Source organism: Durio zibethinus, chromosome 6 (assembly GCF_047325235.1).
Source record: "Durio zibethinus cultivar Kanyao isolate XHJ-2024 chromosome 6, ASM4732523v1, whole genome shotgun sequence".
Taxonomy (NCBI): domain Eukaryota; kingdom Viridiplantae; phylum Streptophyta; class Magnoliopsida; order Malvales; family Malvaceae; genus Durio; species Durio zibethinus.
In genome coordinates, this window is record NC_143167.1 from 33,584,276 (window position 1) to 33,605,055 (window position 20,780).

Below are 20,780 nucleotides of genomic sequence, written 5' to 3' on the forward strand. Positions count from 1 at the left end.
GTTCGAAATTTGGAGAGAAATTTTATGGGTTGCCACAACCCAGAAAGTCTGATTTCTTATTGGCTTCTGTGCTTCTTAGCTATTCCAGCTTTGGGCTCATTAGATGGGCCGCTGGCCAGTTCCAACAACTACTTTATTGGGCCAATGCTGAGTTTACGACATCAGAGTCAGAAGATGAAAATGAAATTGAACCCATCCAAAACTTGAATCATATCAAGCATTTTTTCCATTCGTGGCATTTATTTAATATAAGCATTTTTTTTTTCAATAACTAGAAGAATCATATCAAACACCCATTTTTCCTTGCTTGGGCATTATTTAATCACACCATGCTTAATGCAGAGAGAATTTAAGCTTAAAGTAGAAATGAGACCATCATCGAGTAGGTTGATGAAACGCTGAAGCTGGAGAACCAACAACATAGCTGACATGAACTTGTTGAGGCAGAAGATGATACTTGATATCTAGAGCTTCAAAAATTCTCTTCAGTTCTAAGACTAGTTCGGATCTCCGGCTGCTCTTATCCCCATAGTTCTGAAAGTTTATGGTATGATTAACATAGAGACCCATTTTCATCTTGTTCACATTTTCAATGTCCTTAACTTGTACACTATGTCCAGGGCGCCAATGCTGAGGCTTACTTTCCAGGTACCTGAAAGAATGTTTGCAGAGTCATATACAAAGATAATTCAGACATATTTCAAGAATTGCAGCAGAACTCCAGCAAAGATAATAAGTTTAATATACTCTTTTATTTTAGCTTTCAAAGCTCCAATTTGCTCTACTGATGTGGAAACATCAACAGTAAACTCCACAGAATCACTCATCTCTGGGCTCCTGTAAAAATTGCTGATTGGTTTGGTAGCTAAAACTGAATTTGGATAGATTATTTTCTCGTTGTCGTATCTCAAAAATACTGTTGTCAGAATATTCATCTCTTCAACGACCATCTGGAAGGGAAAAATATGTCAATCAAGGTGATCTTGATATAATAGAATTACATGTTTTCTTGGATTAGTCATTCACCTGTACTCCATCAATGACACAGCGATCACCAACATCATATGGGTGCATCACAAATACAAATATGATGGCTTCAAATACAGTCTTCGCAGTGTTACCAAACATGAAAGCCACAAGTAAAAGCTGAGATGAAATGAAGACAAGTATTTGGGTTGTTAAGAATCCCATCAAAAGTAACCACACAATGATGATCACAACAAGCAGAATCACTGAGATAAGCTTGTTCAGCTCCTCAATTGCTGTCTTGGTGTCATTTAAGGAATGTGCCAAAGATTTGCGTTCAAGGTAAACATTCACCTGAAACCAAGCAGCGGTTCACTGCATAAGCAAAAAACTTCTAAAATGATGCTCAATAACTTCATAACTTACAACAATTACTTATATGCAAAAAATTTCAAGACAATATTTTCATTTTACAAATACTTGCAGCAAAAACTATTACACCAATCTACTTTTGTATACTTAAAGCTGAAATGTCAAAAATTGCATTCAAACAGAGACCTGACGGTGTTTGAACAAATACTAGATGAAACAATAATCCAAATCCTCCAAATTAATGTAGAATACTAAAATAGGCACATATTACATAAAAAAGTAAAAAGCACTTGCCAGCCAGTTCTTTAGAGTTGATCTCTTGATCTTTCCAGTTTCTACAGCTCCTTGAAAAAGTGGAAGCACATTGTCCACTTCCTCCTGTTTCATGAAGCGCAAGAGGTCTTCCTCTTCAATGTACCTATTCCATTAATTAGAAAGAGGTGAGTCAATTACAAAACAAAGAACTATAAAATTGAAGAGTTCCAATAAGTTAGATATGCTCACTTGCTACCAGGCTTTGCTACATTCTTGAATATCCGATAAGCAGCAGCCTTTGCTTCCCACTCACTAGTTATTTCCTTATCATTTTGCTCACTCTCCTCATCATCAACATCTTCAATGTAATTAGCAATAGTAGACAACCCTGAACCACTTATCACATTAATTAATCCTTTCATGGTCCAAGCAGATACTTTCTCTTGCTTCATTTTCTTAAGCCTGTCTACATCAATCACCTCTTGCTTTTCCCCTCCCTTGTCCTTCATCAAATTCTTGAAACTCAACTGGCCAGTGCTAGTACAACTCCCAACATTTTCTGCCATCTCCATAACTGGAGGCCCCGATAGATTTCGAAGAATGTACTGATGAAAAATTGATTCTTGAATCCTATCAAAGAATCTTGTACATTGGAAAGAAGAAGCCAATAGCTTTACAAAAAGGGTTTTCGCCAGCCATATAGCTGATCCAATGAGAAAGGAAGCAAGAGCCCTAGTAATATAATTTAGAACCCGATTGGTTTCTTTTGATCTCTTTACTCCAAGTTGAAACAACAAACCCCATGCTAGAAGGACCAAACTCAACCAAACAAATACCCGAACACTCCCTTTCAGTCCATAAACAAAATATAAAACCTTCTTCTTAAGCAGATAGTTCTTTTCAATCAAGAAAATAACAATATTCATCATCCATTCGGTAAACAATCTACCGCAGAAAATGACCAATATCAATACACACCATTTCCACAATTCCAGATCCCAAATCTTCGTTTTTTCCAGCTTGTGCACAGTTAAACTAGCAATCAAAAGCCCCATAATGCAAATAAATGCTACAAACTCGACCAGAAGTAAAAATTTCCACTTTTTACCTGATTTTTCACTTACTTTGAGATCAGCAGTCTTGTAAACGTCCTCCTCATCTTCCTCCTCTACACCTGGTGAGATTAAAGGCGTTTTTGGAGTAATGGGAGCTGATCTCAAAATCTCTTTAGGAGTAGCAACTTTGTTGCTTGGTGAAGCAGCAGCAGGAGAGTTCCGATGAGGTGATGAGCTTGAATTCACCATCTGGATACTCTTTTCTTCCACCAATTTAGCATCATTTGGATAGGCTGGCTCCACCAATCTTGATTTTGGCTTCGAAAACGCTGACTTTCTAAGGGACTTTCTTGGAGTAAGCTTCTTATCAGTGGGAACTTTTGGCGGCTTATTGGGAGTTGGACTCATCCTTGAAATCTCACCTGAAGGAGAAGGAGATGCAACCGGAGTGGAGACTTGGACTCTAAGATTCTCAAGCTGTTTCATCTCAAGATTCTTTGGAGAAGAGTAAGATCCAGCTTCAGTCATTGAAGAAAAAACTTTAGAATCATTGTTTTCTTTATTGAAGACAAAAGAATCTTCAGGGCTTGAAATCTGGAGGACAACATCGTTTGTTCCTTTTTTCTCCAACAAGCCTTTTCCAGCTTCCATTTCAGCTTTCTTTTCTCTTGAAACCCTAGCTACCCACTTGATTTCAATTACTAATATGCAAAGCTCAGCCTTTGCATTTGCCTAGTGAAAGCAAAGGTTTTCACGTTTCCGCAGGTCAAATTGAAACTTGGCAGCAAAGCAGCTAACTCAACCATTAAAAGAAACAGAAAAAGAAGGGTTAAATTTAGCCCAGTCTCTGTTTATTTTTCCAGGGAAATTGGAAGATAGAAAATAAGGGTTAAATTTTCTTGCTTTTGCACAGGAAACAAGCAGACAATTTTTTTCTTCGGAAGAGAAGATTGAAGACGATCCTTTGATTTAAGACAACGCAAAGTGCATTAATTGGTTTCAACAACAATAAATATAGCAATAGTTTCCAACAAAAGAGAAAGACAGGAAGGCTAAAAGCCAATAGAGTTAAACACAAAGCTAAGGTTTTTGCCGACCAACAACCATGTTCTGTTTGGAGCTGCAAATAGTTGACTGAGAAGAAGAAATACAAAGAAAGAGACAAATGCAGACTTTCAGCTTTGCCTCTGGCCCCGTTTGCGTTCGCGGGCTACCTTCCTTTCAAAATAAAACTGCTACAGTCCTGACCAGCTATAAAAGAACAAGACACAAATTGTACCCTTTTAGAAAGTCCTCCATGATAGTAACAGTAATTTTGGAGTAGTTTATTATTATGCTTAATATTCAAGGCAGATTGCAATCAACTTCTCTAATAAAATTGGGAAAAACATTTCAAAGTGGGTTGACAGATTGGGTTGTGTGTTGAGTAGATGAAGTTTTTAAAGTTTCTATGTTGGGAAAGTTACAATATTGAAGAGTCTGATGAAAGTACAATGGGAATGTTAATCTTGTGCTTTTAGTCAATAGCAGCAGATGAGATCGCTCAAGTGGTAAGGATCGGCTGAGTTGGAGCAGACTGTTTGTGGAGGCTGAGGAGCAGGTTTGCAAATTTGGTTTTCCATTTAAAAAAAACATTAATTTTGTTTTGAAACAAGTAAACGTGGAACAGCTGTTTTTTTTTAACAATGGGATTAATGACATCCACGAGGATCATATCATATTCAATAAGCTGTTTTTTTCTTTTTTGGCGGCTTTATGGTTTAGGTTGGATATAAGGCTAATTTTGGCAAATACCAAGTCAATTTTCTAGCACAAGTAATTTGTGTTTAGAAACTTATAGAGTGTTACAGCATAGCGGAAACAGAAGTAGCAGTCGATTTTTTTGAAGATTGTAGCCGATTTTGACTTCTAAATAGACAAAAAAAAAAAAAATGTTCGCAACTGTTATCACACTAATCTAGTTGATAAATGATTTGAGTAAATGGTATTAAAATAAATTATTTTATATTTAATAAATATTTAATATTTTTATTTTTATATTAAATTAAATTTTTTATTTATTATTAATTAATTTTAAGTTAAATACTTAATATAATATCAAAATTAAAAAAATTTTAATTATCTTTTAATTTATTAAAATAAATTATCGCATATCTAATAAATATTTAATATTTTATTTATTGTTCAATACAAGGTTCTTGCAGCCCAATTATGACTAATATTGTATTTTTTTTATATACAACGTGTACTAATTATTGAATTAATAAATTGTAATGAAAACTAAAATGGGGTACTACAATCTTTAAATTGTAATGACAATTAAATTGGGGCTCTTATAATTGAATCTCAGTTATCATAGATTCGGATAGGAATGTAAATGATATATTAGTATTCGTAAGTTATTTGAGTTTGATTCAAATAAAATTTGAATTCGATTTAATTTTTATCGAGTTGAGCTCGAGCCGAGTTCAAGTATTCTTATACTTTGTTTGAGTAGCTCACAAATTTAATTAAGTTTTTATATTTAATTTTTTTTATTATTTTAATTAATAAAATATTTCGAATTAAAGTTATAGTTCGAGCATAAATAATCGCACTCTTATCGAATATAAAAATCAAACTTATTTTAACATATTAATCGAACTTAATCGAGTAACTCGATTTCAATCACGAATCGAATTCAAGCTAAAAAAATGAAATTCGATCGAATTCGAATCGAGTATCGAACCTTAAATATCAAACTCAAACTCAAACTTCTCACTATATCGATTTGACTCAATTCAATTACATCTCTAAATTCATATCGAAGCAATAATAAATTGTAATGACAACTAAAATGGGTACTAATTATTGAATTAAATATTGAGTGCAGTCAAATGTTTAAATTGTAATGACAACTAAAATGGGGCTCTAACAATTGAAACCTCAGTTGTTATAGATCCAGATCCAAGCAGTTTAGTTAAAATTCCCTTTGGATTGTTTGTTATGAGAATGGATACAGGATCCAGCCCAAATGCTCAAAGTAGTTAAGGTTACATCCTTGAGATAGCCCATCTACGGGACACCCAATCCAAAAAGAATTTTCTTTTTTTTTAGTAATTAAAACTTCTTAAACTATTAAGAGAATACTCAATTACTATTAGTTACCATTTCTTGCAGTTCAATTCTGATATTACTATTAGTTAATAACTCAAAATGACTTCAAAATTATTTTAAAAATTTTCCCATATCTTTTTTATAGAAATAGTAGTACTATGAAAATTTATGAAATTAATCAATCAAACACATTGGGAAAAAATATTGTATCTACCTATAAAAAAATTCAAATATTCTCATAGTATAAATTTTGTGTGCAAATGTTGATAATTAGTCAATTATTTACAACGTAAAGAAATAAAAATGTTATCATGTTAAAAACACGTGAGATGGGTGTGGTAGTGGTTGGTTCATGCACAAAGCACAAACGCGTATTTTTCTTTGAACTTTCACATGATTTGATCTTTTCGTAAAAGTTCAAACTGCATTAGAATCATCCAAAATAAATATTTTTTTTTTGCACTATTAAAATCATGCAACTTCATAAATTTTCTACAACATCTAATTAGTACATACTTACTCCTATCAAATCAATTCTCATCACCTAACATTTATTTATCTTAAAATTAATATAATAACTGCATTAGCAGTATATAAAAATGGACTTTTATCTTTAAATTAAAAGAAAAAAAAAACCAACAAACAAAATAGTTAGTATCATTTAGATGGTCGTATTGTTTTTGTAAATTACTTATTTATTTAATTTATACATCATATTAAAAATTAAATAAATAAAAAAAGACTAAATATAATACCAAATTAACTCTCATTAATTATATTATTTTTTAATAACTAAATAAAATTGCATGGATCTAATAATACTGGCTCCAGCCCAAATGTTCAAAAGAAACCAAGGTTTTCATCCTTTGGTTGTTCATTCATGCGGACAGCGGACACCTAATCCAAAAAGAGAATGTCAATTTCTTACCGAATTACTTCAGTTTTTTTTAGTAATTAAATATTCCTAAACTTAATGATTAAGAGGACGGCTAATTAGATTTTAGTTCAATTGCTCGCAGTCCTATTCTGACAAATATCATAAATTCTCCCGTTTTTAGATAATTATAGTGACACAAATTCTAGCAATAAATATGAAGTTAAATTATTAATAAGTGATTGATTTAATTGATTAAATTTATTTTTTTTAATAAAAAAATTTTGAATTTAAGTTTTATCGGTGATTATTTATTGAGATAATTTTAAATACATAACTTACAATCACTTATTTTATATTGTTAGATATGACACATTTTATTTTAATCCGAAGATTGAATAATTTATTTATTTTTATATTTTTTTTACCAAAAAAAAAGCTAAATTTAAAGAATATACAAAATAATATTACAATCATGCAAAAATAAATTAAAAGATAAACAAAAATCTAACTATAAAATATATATTATTCAAGTTTACAAATCTAAGATACAGCAACTTAAAACAAAAATAAAAAGCAAAAATACTACAAAGATAAGTAATGTGAAAATATTCGATGCAAAAGATTTTTTGTGTTGTCTGAAACGGATCGGCTTAGAATCTGTTTGAATAAAAAACGCAGAGTCAATATGCATGTGTTTCAACGGAAGTTCTAACCGATTAAATTGACCAGTCTTGAAATTATAAAAAATTGCGCTGAATAAGCTATTCATGAAGAGAATATCAGCATTGTAAAAAGAATTTGCTGAAGAATGACCAATCTTTTGATTAAAACTTTTCAAATTTATCGAGTCTCTCTTAGTCCAAAACTTTTCTCCATAATAATTTTGGACCCATAATTCGATGAAATCTGGACTCACGCAAATGAATGCCAATTTCCCTTCGTATTCTGTTAAATTGACAGAATACCAGTATCTCTCCCACAATGCGTTTGGCAGTGAAACCAACTCCCAACTCTCAGTATCTTCATAAAAGGATAACATGTTATTTTTTTCTTTGTTGGAAGTAAGCCAATGCAGCCCACCATATGCAGATACGGCAGGCTTGGAGTTGAAAAACTCGTCGTAAGACAACATTAAATCATCTAGTTGCTCCCATGCCCATATCTTTGAATCAAAAATTTCAACTTGAAAGCGTTTGTAATCATAATCATCAACCTCTGGCTTGGAGTTTTCCAACTCAAGCTCTGAGTCATTGTACTCACCATCTGAAAGTCGGACTATTTTGAACCGCAAAGGGTCTGACCGAAGCACCACCATGGCGGTCTTTCTAGTAAAATATCGAGAATTTGGACTCGGCAGAACTTCCCATTGTCGAGTGCTTGGCTTACAAATATAATGACGGTTTTCTGGACCTTGGTTCATGCAAAACATCAGACCTTGATCAACAGTAGCTAGAATCTCCAGAGACCGATCGGGTAGAAAATCAAGGCTTAACCCGGGGTCAAGACCTGGATTGTCTATGGACAGAAACGTTGAATGGTACCGATTGCTTCTTAAACTCTGAACAAAATATCCAGCTATTGTCTTTGTTCTCTGACAGTGAAGCCGCATGAAGCTTGATTCATAAGTGAGACTGTTACATTCCCTCGAGAGAATTCTATACCTCCTCATCGTCTTCAGTTCCATTCTCGATAAAATTTCAAACAATAAATCAGAATTAACATTACAGGGCGCCATTGAGAAGAGTAAAGAAAAGCAAGGAAAGAAGCACAAGAAAAAAAAAAAGAGATTAAAACTTTAGTTAAACACAGCGGGAGAATTACCGCTCAATGTATATATATAGAGGGATAATCTGTCTCCTGCAACGACAAGGAGTCCTAGGAATAGTAATGGGAGAAGTTTTATTTCCAAATATAAATTTAAGAAAACTTGAGGGAAAAGAAAGGGTGATTGCTTAGTCCTAACGTACTTTGGACTTGTAGACGAGTTTTCAAAGACTAGAGATGTCATAGGATAGGCCCTTTTCTCTCTAGTAAACAACCTGGTACCCTGCAACTCTCTACTTTATTTCATTCGAGAAAATTCCTATAACTTGAAAATTTTCCCCATACTGCCAACTGGAATACTGTTCAAATAACACAATCTCCAAAACTTGAGGAATAAGAAAGAAGGTGATGCAGTTTCATATCGGTCAAGAATTTTACCCAAGAAAAAAAAAGTACTGCTCTTGACTTGTAAAGAAAGAATGTTGTCAAAAGTCAAGAAATAGTCCTAACCTACTTTTGACTTGTAAGGAAAGAATGTTGTCAATAGTAAAATTGTTCTGATAACTAAATATGTCAAGTGCATATGTTTGAAACCTAGGCAATTACAGTCACAGATGGAGATTTGAGCCACTTCTTTTAAAATTTTCTAAATTTGGACTGGCTCTGTTTCTTTGGCTGGGCAAGCTTCCCTTAAACAAAAGCAATTTCAGTGTTATGTTAGAACCTTAGTTCCTTACTACTACTATTATTTTTGACTATATAAGATTTTACTACTAAAAGTGGTAACAATGACACCATTTTTCTTTTATTTTTGCTGAAATTATTTGTTCAGAAGAAGCATTTCTTAAAATCCACAATCATTTTCCGCAAGGTAGGAAGCACAAACGTAAGTCAATTACACTTTTCTATATAGAACTTTGGGCAACTGAATTAGCCTCTACTTGTTCTGATACTGTCATGTTCGATGCAGGCTAGCGAAAACCAGAAATCAATATGAGGTTTTGCAACGAATAGTTTCAGGAACTAATTGAAAGGGCTTTAAATAAAAAAAAAAAAAAAAAAGAGGTAAAGGAAAGGTGTTCACTTGTTTTCTTTTGTGTTTTGACTTTTGATGACCCTTTAATTTATTTAAGTACATGGAATATTGTTACAAATACCGTTACAATCTGAATATACTAAGTATTTTTTTTACGAAAGAAAGTACATACAAAGACAAATCTATATAATTTCTCATCATTGACCCAAACTTAAAATCGTGGCTTTAAAAAACGACAAGGAGTTCATTATAAGTCTTATCTAGCTTGGATCCTTACAGCTCATTCTTTTTTTTTCTAGTAGGCATGTGGCAGATTAAGGTAACATGATTTAATTTAGATTCAATTTGATTCAATTTTTTTAATTAAATAATATTAAAAAATTTTAAAATTTGATTTGTATTTGAATAAAATATTTATATGATTCAAATTGAATCAAAATTTTATCAACTCAGTTTAATTTGATTTATTGATTTATAATTTTTTAATTTTTATATATTATTTTAATATAAAATTTTAATATACTAAAATAAATTTTGATATAAAATTATTAATTTTATTTTATACAAATTTAAAATACATATAAAAATTAAAAAATATATAATTCAATTAAATTTTTTTAATTTTTTATCATTCAATTCGAACCTAACATATATATATATATAATATTCAAACTTAATCTAAATCAAATAAAAAAAAAATAATCCAAATCAAATTACACATTATAATTTCGAATCAATTTTAAAATTTTATAATTTTTTCTCATTAGTATATTCTTTCCACTGTCCTATTATTTTAACTTAAAATAATTCTACAAAATTACCTTTTTATCTTTTTCACACATACAATTGTCAATGAGGATCGACCCACCCCTTCAAATGAAATTATCAGAAGGCTGGGCCATCTTCTTGTTAGGCCTTGCGCACTCGACTGTGCCTAAAGATTCGACTCTTACAACTAGCCGTGGATAAAAACAATTCAATCTCCGTAAGAGACACATGACTTGTTTCGACTATTGTATGCTTCTAAGAGAACTGATTGGTCGCTCAGCTCACTCATGGTTGGATCATCCATAGATTTCGTGCACCAACTAAATTTTCCACGTATTCTATTGTCCATAGGCAAAGAAAATAAGAGAGAAGGAGAGGTTTCTTATCAAGAATTTTATCACTTTCACCACCACCCTGTTCACTGTCTAGTGATTGCACGTTTGCTTTGTCTTCATTCTTTTTGGCCAAAGATTTTATGCAACATTTTTCTTCCCGACTACTTAACAACCACGGCTTTTAGATTAGCTACCAATTGTTTTTTTATTATGTCATGTACATGATTCTGATGATTATCTCTACATATAATCTTCACCTCCTATGTAAATCCTTTGCCATATCTGAAAAACCCCTCTTTTTTTCAATATGGGAGACACTCCAAACCCTTCTTCTCCTTCCCTTTCTGCAAAATCAAATTTGCCTATGCTTTATTACGGCCTGTTCGTTGTGGGAACAACTGCTATCGTGCTGGCTATATACAACCTTATCATCATCCGGTGGTGCACGCAGCGCCAGGATGAGTCTGGCCAGACAACTTCCAGGCTTGCAGAAAGGACGGGTAGCCAGAGTTTTGAAAATCGAAGCAGGAACTTGCTTTCAAGCTTCAAGTACAAGAAGGAAAGCAGCAACATGGGGTCTCAAGAACCTGGTGGAGAATATGAATGTGCAGTCTGCTTATCAGTTTTCGAAGATGGAGAGGAGGTGAGGGAGCTACCAAGGTGCAAGCATTCTTTCCATGCCCCTTGTATAGATATGTGGCTGGATTCTCATTTTGATTGCCCGCTTTGCCGTGCCTCTGCGGATCCTTCTCCGTTTTGTCATCGACACACAGCGGTGAATTCACCAGAGAATTCCGGGGAAGGTTTGATGGATACCGGCATCCCAGTTTGATTTCTTCATTTTTTTCATTTGATTTTTTTCTTCTCTTCTCTGCCTTGTCTCTTTTGTTGATTGATTATGATTAGGTAGGGAAAGTCTGAAACTCTGTATGTATCGGTCCTGGTGTTTGTGGGCCTGAGATGAGACTAAATTAAGAAAGCCAGTTGCCCATGGATACAGGAAGCTCGTCTTAGTGCTACAACTGGGCCCAGGCATTTAAGCGTGCCAGCCATGTCACTTCCCAATGTATATAGAAGTTAAATTTTGTTGTGTATAAACTATACAGTACACCTTTTTCTTGCAACAATCTAAATGCTGAACATAATGCAGTTTTGATAGAAGGGAATCACACTGACAATGGCACGAATAAGGATCCCATTTCAGCAAGGCTTTTCTTTTCTTTCAGAAAAAAAAGGAAATAACGAAATATCAGCCAGCTATCGGCAGGTGGTACAAAATGTGCTACAAACACTGCAATGCAAGTTATGCCGGGGCCAAGCTCGGAATTGCAGTTTCCCGATCAAGCAGTAAAGTCAAAATCCAAAGTGACCATATTGCAAATTCAAGCTAAGAATACCAGACCAGTGGAACAGCACAGCAACACATGTGCAAGACACCCATAAGGTCAGAAAACTCGGCAATATATATTACAATTCCAGAGCTCATTCAATGAGTTTCTCAGGGACCATAACCTTTATACTTTTATGATTGCCCATCCAACATAAACGAGGCAATAGGCGCACACTTATATATACACACTAGGTAACAAATTGAAAATTTGTGCAATAAATTGCACAGCCGACTCGAAATTGAGTGAATACAAAACCTATTTACTGCCAAAGCATGTATAAATTTACAAAAAGTAATTTATTATAGTTCAATGTATTTCCAGAACCTGAATCAATAAACTCTGGTACAGTTTTCCCAAATGTTACAATCCAAATGCACTTTTACCTTCCAACATAGAGATGATGTCTATATTATACATAAGTGATTAGGCATACTTACTACATCCTTCTCAAATTGTCTAACCTTGCCTGTAAATCACTATCTATCCCACTGTCATCATTCCCAGTTGCTTCTGCCTGCGCAACCTTACCCTTTGCAGCTGGTGCCGCAACAGCACCTGATGGTGCATTTACAAGCTGTGAATCATATCAAAATAAGCATAGTCAGTACATCTTAACAACTTAATATGGGCAGGAATGGCAGCCTATTTAAGCTATGTGCAGTATATTGAAAAGAATTGGTGAAAATAGTACCTCTTGATTGATGTCAATTCCAATCTCGTCGAGAACCTGGTTCACCAGTTCTTCTGTTTCCTCCTCTTCCTCATCCCCTTCCAAAGCATCATCAATTGCATCACCCATCACCTCAGTCACCATCTCCATCTTCTCATTCTGTCTCTCAAATTCTTGCATAATTTTCTGCAAGGATGGCAAGTTCATCTGTCTGTTCATCTGGCCCATTGCCTTTGTCACACCTTTCATTGCCTCTCCCATTGCTTGTGTTGATTTCAATGTCTGGATGTTGTACAGAAAATTGGTCCGGCTTGAAACTTTATGATACATAGGTAATAACATCAAAAGTTGCAATTAACTTGTAAAATTTACAAGGCTTCAATCTTGAAACGCACTTCAAGTAGCCTAGGGCATTTTAGAAGTCAGCTTCTCACACAATTCGTTTTTCCACTGCCAGAGAGAACCAGTAGACAAAGTGTATCTCCTCATCACATTTGTTGACTGCTCAATTTAAGTATTTATCCCTCAACTCTTAAAAACATTTTCAGATCAGAATAGAGCTAGATTGATCTTTCAACTTATCTTTTTTTTTCATTTTGGCAAACAAAATAAACTCATACTACTCCTATGCATGGTGCAGGCCATATTTCAAAACTTTCTGTAATAGGCCCCACACTTCGATGAAAAACAAATTGCACACTTCAAGTCATTGACACAGAGATAAAACGGATAGATAACAATACATACTTGAATTCGAAGAGATACACCCTGGAGCTGTGATTTAAGCTTATAAAACTTTTCAATCTGATGCCGTGTTCGGATAAGGTCTTTTGCCATCACCTTTACAGCTCCCTGAAATAAGATTCCATCAATTAAAACATTTTGAGGTTATAGGCCAAGTGGGCATGAAAGCTCATTCATGTTTAATACACATAGATCATGTACAATAACTTTTATAAGTCTAGTAGTTATCTAGTAGTTATAAGAAACCTAGTTTCCCCAAGATGAGAGATGGAAAATACAATCTTGAAGCACAATGAGAAAAGAAGTGATTGCATCACTCGCTAATATGATACAAAATAGACGTAAACATAACTCAAGCAGCCAAAATGCCAAAAGAACAAACTGTGACAAATATAATCAACGCATTTTCTTTAAGTGGGAAGAAAATAGTACATCAACTTTTTCATAGAAATTGCATGATGTCTACCTGTGAAAGTGCTAGAGAACGATCATATACAAATCAAACTAATCCTTCCAAACATGCCATTCACACATAAAACAGAGCCATCATGCATAGAATCACATATGTTCATATTTAAAATCACCAATAAAGCAACCTCATGAATACCCAGAAAAATAGAGATACTTTTTTCTCATGATTGACTAAAAGAACATAAATTTATCAAGCAGATAAGCACTCAATCCAATACAAACTACTTTTAAGAGGAATTTAACAACACATACGTACAAAGACCAGAAAAAAAAAAAAAAAACACTATCAGTGTAGAAACATAGATTCACCATCTGCCCTTGCTTTGCACTTTTCTTTATCTCTGTAATGAGTTTCTTCTCTTGGGTCTGTAGACCTTGCCTCTCCCTCTCTATCTCTCTAATAGATTTGTCCAGCATCCTCTTATTTTCCCGCAGAAGCTCTGAAACCAAAAACCATTAATACAGTTAGATATTAACCTATATCTCAATACAAAATGACCAACAGAGTTTAATCCAAACCATCTAATTTCACTGCCTAAATACCTCCAGAACCCAGCAAACAAGGGCAAAAGATTAAAAAACAATGCACAATTCACCTAATCTGATTGCTTGATCTTTCCGACACTAGGGTGATAAAGCTCAATAAATTGTAAAACCCCACTGTTACAAATATGAACCAACAAAACATCCATGCAATGAATCGATCTTAATACCCAAAATTAAATAAAATAAACACAATAAAACAATCAAATTGGTTTCATTAGCAGAATTCATAACTATTTCTGAAATTAACAGAATTTTACCATTCTATATCGAAATTTTCAATTCAAATAAAAATTTTATTCAATTTCAAAAATGACAATCAGTAAAATACAATCAACTCCTATTTTAATCACTTAATTACCCAATTGCTAAAACCCTCTATCTGGGAATCACTTTGTCAAATCCAAAACGACACAAACAGAAAAAAAAATCATTAGATTTCTTCGTTATTAATACAATTTCTAATTATTTTAAAAATAAAAAAAAATGATACCTGCGGGAGTTTTTCGCTTGCCAAAGAGGAAACTCATGTTCGATCGATACTACGAAAACCGTCTGAAATGAATTGGGGGCAGGCTGCGACGATCCGATCAGATACAAATCGCGTGTCGCCGCTGCGTTTTTGAGGTTCGATTTGGTAAGAGATTGCTTCTTAGAGAGGTTTTGACCGCTCAACCGCGCTCTCTTTTACGCGGTATAGGGGTTAAGGAATGGGAATAATCAATCCTAATTCACACGTGGCTCCATCTGTATGGTACGGTCCATTTCAATGACTAGGCTTCGTTTTATCTTAACCGAGCCATATGGGCTTTGGATTGTCTTGCTCATTTTCTTCTTTTGCTGCTGAATCCAAGCCCACTTTCTCAATTATCTTTGTAATTTTGCATGTCCAAGTGATCATCCAAAAAAACTGTGTCGTTTTTTCTCTGACAGCTCATTTGAGGAGGGGGATTATACCCACGCGAGGAAAACACTCTATCTTTACGTACCTATCTCGCCTTTAAAATCGAAAGCCACTGTAATTTTTTTTTTTTTATTTCTATATTTTAACATTCTGATTGCTGAACCTTAGAATAATCAATAAAAACGTAGCGCACGTGCGGTCGGTGGACGTGCTTTGTACAGAGAAGGGCGGGAGGTCACGTGCGGCTCTGCGTCTCGTCTCACTCTCATTTCATCGTAAACTTCACGCGCTCCTCGGAGGGCTCGCACGCTACCGGAAGCAGAGCACGTGACTTGGACCCAGACACGATAGAAGCAAAAGGGCCCATTTGAAATTATTGCTGGCTTAAACCACACAATAATTTTGCAAATTGGCTACAGTAATTCCAGATAATTTCACCTTTTGTGCTGGCAAACAAATATAGAACCATAAAAAAATTTTCATTTTAAACTAAGTTAAAAAGTGTTAATCCAAATGGGTTTTTGATTGGCATCTCTAATTTATTGGCCATATGATAATAATTGATTACACTGATATATCATTATTGACATAATGATAGGTTCTAAGTGTTTTTATCAAGAAATTAATTGAATGGATTTTACTAACTGTTTCACTTAACAAGGAAAAAAATATGATGTGAAATGATTTCAATCTGAATAATCCAAACGACAAACTCGAAAAATCAAAATTTTCTTTGACTCCAAATTATCCGACCCAAAATGATAAATTCAAACCCAAATCATCCTATTGACACCTCTGGGCCATGGTCTACGGATTGCCTTGCATATTGTGCATTGTGACCAGTTGTTGGGGACGCCATTGACAAAACATGCATGGTTCTATAAGACAAAAGAAGAGGCCAGGTGAAGGATAAAACCCATTATAGCTGGGAATTGCTCCTTCGGCTTAATTAATATTATGGGAACTTACTATGTTATGTACCACAGATTTGTGCTTGGTTGTTGAGACACATGCTCCACTTGTCCTTACTGGCAAATTATGTGTATTATGGATTGTTTTCTTGCTCTATTTTAAGTCTTCTTGTCTTTTTCATTAGTTTTTATTTTTGGTTTTATTTTTATGGCTTAATTATTGGTTTCTTTTGGGGTTTTCTTAGAAATTTTATAAGTATCCAGACATTTCTTTTCTTCCATATCTACCCAAAGCTTTGAGCTTCTTCCTTTTTTTGAAGTCTAAACAGTAAACAGGAACGGTAGTTTGCCTTTTTTTTTTTTAAGTTAGAAAGGATCAAATGTCCAGGCCAATAAGAACTCCTCAAGGAAAGATTACTGATGCCTTGAAGTAGTGGCCAGCATCAAAGGAATATGTATAGGTTGATTAGTAGTTTCAATTATATGAAATAAAACAAAAATGAAGTCGTTAAATCAAGGTTATTTTCAAATGTGAATATTAATTAATGTGTTTAAATGCCAACGCGGCTAATGGGAATTGGGGAAGGTAGTGTTTTTTTTTTTTGGTGAAGACTATTATTAAGGAGCCATAGCTAAGCTGTTGGAGATTATGGCATGTCATAAGTGTGACTTTATGACATTTTGAAAGGGATCATGTTGATTCTCTTATCTTTATTTCAAAGTCCATTTTGAACACATCTCAATCCAATAAAGTTGAGGATGACATGTGTTAGTCTTAATAAATGTTCCCACCATTCTCAAGTGGAAAGAGAGTTTTTGCTTTCTGGATTTTCTCCATTTTTTTTTTCTCTTCTTTGGGATGGGGTATTTCTCTTCTTTTGGTATGAGAGTAATTGATCAAATGGAAATCAAGTCAACGATGGTGGCCAGTCTCTGCTGTCCCATTTCATCCAAAAGAATACATGGTTACTCACAAACCTTTTCATTTTTTCCTCTGGTGCAAAAGTTCGTTTGGATTTTTGCTATCATGTCTGATCCTGCTATATTTTGACTTCTGAGATTCCTCATGTGTGACCCTGCTTGTCTGCAAAGGGTTAGCATTATTCATCAGTTTAATTTGGTATTGGACCTCTAGATCATTGATGGATTGGAATTTTCTTCTGGTCGAAGTTTGATCACACCATAATTCAGTTTCATATCAGTAAAGTCCACACCAGATAACGTATCAACCATTTTGGTCATTTGCTTTTCCAATCTTGGGCAAATTTATTCACCCTGGAAAAACCTTCTTTTTACACCAATTTGTAAGACTTGAATCTATTTGTTTAGAAGATAAATGAGTACAAGAATCTCGCTGATGCAAGGGTTAAAACTACAGGCACCAGAATGAAGATGGTTATCTTAGTTCTTACTTCTTTGTTAAAGATGTCCCTAATAATATTCTAAGCTCATGGTCACATCCCACCAAATCAAGAAATGATATCCCCAACGAACAACTCTAACAGAAAGATATCATTGAGATTCCACTCTTTTTATGATAGTACATGTACAAGGTCAGACAGACAGAATTTCTGGAACTCAATAGTTGGCTATGGCAGGCGTCAGCTGTCCCTTTGTCTACTGTTTCAGAATGCAAGGTCCATATTCAATGTGATAGCCATGGATATCCTCAACCAGAGAGACAGGGAGCTGTCAAAGAATATGCGCATGGATGTGAAAGTCGGTTCAATGCATTGAAAATTTGCAGTGAGGACAGACGACTGTGCTATATTCAAATGTGAAGAAATGAGGAAAAAAATTCTTTTTATTCATGGAAATTTTTTATTCAGTGACTCCAAAGGGGAACTAATTTATGTTGAGATGTTGAGGCCATGTGCTTAAGCCAATGAAAAAGCAAAGAGTTTTCACTTTCTCCCTTCTCTCGTGGGGAGAAGATTTGTGTATCCTTTTCCTTTTTCACCTTTTTTTTTTTTCTACTTTATGTATTGCTTTAACGGTTCACTGTGTGAAGATAACATTGAATCTTCACTCTTCAAAGACTGATTTTTTTTTTTAAAAGCTTATGAAACATATAGAATAATCATCATTATTATAAGAAGAAAAAATAACTTGAATTTTCAATTTGAAACCCCAAACCATTAATTACAATTTGAAAGATGATAATGAGCTACAATATGAAGCCATTAGCAATGGCCTGATTAGTTTTCAAACTAGTAGTTTCATACACTGGTAGCTCCTCTCTATACCTTCCAATTCCAATGAGATGATCCAACTCAAAAAGATCAGAGCTTGAATAACTCAAAGCATCGTCATCATCATCCTCATAATCATCAACAAAGCCTCTCAAATCCAATTTACCAGTACCCCTCCTTTGATAGCTCCATAGATAATCTCTTGCTTTATTGCTACCTCCTGATTCTTTCTCCTTAACAAAATTCTTGAGCTCTTCCTTTCTTGAAGAACTTTTAACGTTCCTTTTAACAGTTGAAGTTGGCATTAAACTTGGATCATCTTCATAAATACATTTATGGCCACAAGGTCTACAATCTTCATCAACAATGACACTAACTGGACAAAATTTAACTGACCTTTTCGTGCCATTGCTATACTTATTACCTCTAGAAGAAGGTGATTTGCTCAAGCAAGACCTGGAAAATGAAGTGGCTGATGAACATGTAGATTTTGGTTTGTGTTCAAAACTTACATCGTCTGAAACCCCAGCGGAGCACATCTTCACTTTCTTAGCATTAGCATTGAAAATGGAGTTTAAAAAGTTAGTGATACGACCGCCAGGAGAAATAGGCTGCTTCACTTTCTTTAATTCACCATAGATCTTCAAAGCTTTCAGTTTGGTCTTTGTGAACCCACCGCCTTCTCTCTTGGACTTTTGTTGATTGTTGTTGTTGCTATTGTCGAAGTTTCTTGGCTCAAACTGCATAGAATTGTCAAGTTTAGCCGGTGTTGATCTTCTTGATTTCTCTTTGTAACTTGACTCAGCTTCGGATGATGAGAAGATTCCACCACAGCTAGAATCCGAGGAACTTGAAGTTGAGTTGAAATGCACAGATGAGCGATAACTACTCTGCTTCTCAACCCAATTTTCAATCATAATAGCCCGTCGAAGACTGGAAACCTTTCTCTCATCTTCCATACAAGCATTGTTCTGCTTCTTAACAGGGTTTGTTTTTGTTTCCCTGTAACGACACAATGTTGGTTCATCTCTATTAGTTGATTCGTCAATGGAACGGTAAATAGAATCGAGAAGACTTGAAGAGAAAGAAGGGGTTCTTCGTCTTTGAGGAACCGTTGTTTCTATTACGGAACTCTCTCTTCTGTACATATTTTTTGCATACACACGAAAGAGAAAACAGAGGAAACAGAGGTTTATATAGGGAAAAAACAGAGGAATTGAGATTAAAGAAAGGGACTGGCTAAGAGCTTTAATGTCTGCTAGTGTCAAAAGCAGCAAAAACACATTAAGTAGAATGCAAGTAGATCATGTGAAAGAACAAAAAGAGAGAGAGAAAGGGAATACAAATAGAAGAAATTTCCTCAATATGAACTGGACCGTTTTGTTTATTACTAGCATTTTTTTTTCTAAATGAAATTAGATAAGTTTGAAGCACAAGAGAGAGAAGATTTGGACTGTGAAAAAAGCATTGTTGTTGCTGTGGAAAAGTTTTAAAGGAGAGTGCCGCGCGTGCGGGTAAAAATTTTGGTTGGGATGGGGGTTGGTGGGGTGCCAGGCTGTGGCAGGTTTGATTGTTGGGTTCACTTTTTCACCAGTTTCCTGTCTATCCAAGATACTCTTTCTTTAGGGATTTTTTTTTACTAGTTTTAACTTGATTGATGATAACTTTCTGAGGTGAGTTATTTTAATTCTTTTTCTTGGGGTTAATTGTCAGCTGGAGGCCAATCAGAAATCGTGCGTAATTCGGGTTGTTTTCACCTTTCACTTTTTTTTTTGAGTAATTGTTGTCACCGAGTTTTCACCACCTGAATCAGAAAAATGAAAGCAAAATCCGTCAGATTTGTGCTTTGATGAGGATGGAACTTGAAAGATTGCAACTGCAAGTGTCTGATCCTTTTTCCCCTCATTTGTGCCCAAGGAAAGAAAAAGAGGATGTACAGAGGCAGATGGTTTCAAATTGAACCATAAGGAAACAAAACCGCCGAAGATTTACCCAAGTTTAACAAGTCCAAATTACTCAACATAGTTCACTTCCGAAAACGTCCATTTTGATTTGGATGGACTAACGGTAATGGCCCTTTTCATTGTGTTGGATGATTTGGTGACTAGAAGAGGTCAAAACAAACCAAAAGCTTGGACCTCAAAAGAACCTCAGATATTATTCGAAAACTTGGAAAAAAGTTTTAGGCCGAAGTCTGTGGACATGAATGATCGAATCCATCTCAATAGGTCTTGCAGTGATTTGATTTGGGCTGAGTTTGGCTCCTGAACTTTTTTGTTGGGCCACTTTTAAGAGATATTTGGTTTGGAATCCTTTCCCCGAATCAAAAAAATACAAGTAACTCTGTAATTGGGTAAATATTGCTTCTAAAAATGAACATAATTGCTGGTTTGTTTTTGACTTTTGTTGGCGGTGAATAGCTTGGGAAAA

The 20,780-nt window shown here is 34.5% G+C and overlaps 5 protein-coding genes across 6 annotated transcripts; 1 reads left to right on the top strand and 4 right to left on the bottom strand.

Moving 5' to 3' along the window:
• Positions 1 to 186: 186 nt before the first annotated feature.
• LOC111286295 (mechanosensitive ion channel protein 10-like) lies at positions 187 to 4,055 on the bottom strand. Its single transcript, XM_022876196.2, has 5 exons — positions 1,843 to 4,055; positions 1,633 to 1,756; positions 1,027 to 1,320; positions 748 to 950; positions 187 to 652 (listed from the first exon to the last, which is right to left on the bottom strand). Exons 1-5 carry the CDS (start codon positions 3,297 to 3,299, stop codon positions 376 to 378), a joined length of 2,355 nt encoding a protein of 784 aa, XP_022731931.2. The 5' UTR covers positions 3,300 to 4,055; the 3' UTR covers positions 187 to 375.
• Positions 3,729 to 9,068, bottom strand: LOC111284494 (F-box protein At5g49610-like). The gene is made up of 5 exons (XM_089761604.1): positions 7,208 to 9,068; positions 6,596 to 6,641; positions 5,573 to 5,664; positions 3,897 to 3,899; positions 3,729 to 3,782 (listed from the first exon to the last, which is right to left on the bottom strand). The coding sequence occupies exons 1-5, from the start codon at positions 8,354 to 8,356 to the stop codon at positions 3,729 to 3,731; spliced, it is 1,344 nt and encodes a 447-aa protein (XP_089617730.1). The 5' UTR covers positions 8,357 to 9,068.
• A 1,460-nt stretch (positions 9,069 to 10,528) lies between these two features.
• LOC111285307 (RING-H2 finger protein ATL52-like) lies at positions 10,529 to 12,270 on the top strand. Of its 2 annotated transcripts, XR_016343224.1 has the most exons (2): positions 10,586 to 11,590; positions 11,675 to 12,270. XR_016343224.1 is itself a non-coding variant. In XM_022874680.2 (1 exon), the coding sequence occupies exon 1, from the start codon at positions 10,832 to 10,834 to the stop codon at positions 11,354 to 11,356; it is 525 nt and encodes a 174-aa protein (XP_022730415.2). In that variant the 5' UTR covers positions 10,529 to 10,831; the 3' UTR covers positions 11,357 to 11,651. The 2 variants fall into 2 exon arrangements, 1 of the variants encoding a protein (XP_022730415.2); XM_022874680.2 differs by lacking the exon at positions 11,675 to 12,270 and having other exon boundaries at positions 10,529 to 11,651.
• On the bottom strand, positions 12,193 to 15,034 carry LOC111285306 (vacuolar protein sorting-associated protein 2 homolog 1). The gene is made up of 5 exons (XM_022874679.2): positions 14,837 to 15,034; positions 14,110 to 14,240; positions 13,333 to 13,437; positions 12,607 to 12,867; positions 12,193 to 12,489 (listed from the first exon to the last, which is right to left on the bottom strand). The coding sequence occupies exons 1-5, from the start codon at positions 14,871 to 14,873 to the stop codon at positions 12,352 to 12,354; spliced, it is 672 nt and encodes a 223-aa protein (XP_022730414.1). The 5' UTR covers positions 14,874 to 15,034; the 3' UTR covers positions 12,193 to 12,351.
• Positions 15,035 to 18,282: 3,248 nt separating this feature from the next.
• Positions 18,283 to 19,680, bottom strand: LOC111286194 (protein BIG GRAIN 1-like A). The gene has a single exon (XM_022876032.2). The coding sequence runs from the start codon at positions 19,496 to 19,498 to the stop codon at positions 18,326 to 18,328; it is 1,173 nt and encodes a 390-aa protein (XP_022731767.2). The 5' UTR covers positions 19,499 to 19,680; the 3' UTR covers positions 18,283 to 18,325.
• Positions 19,681 to 20,780: the final 1,100 nt, after the last annotated feature.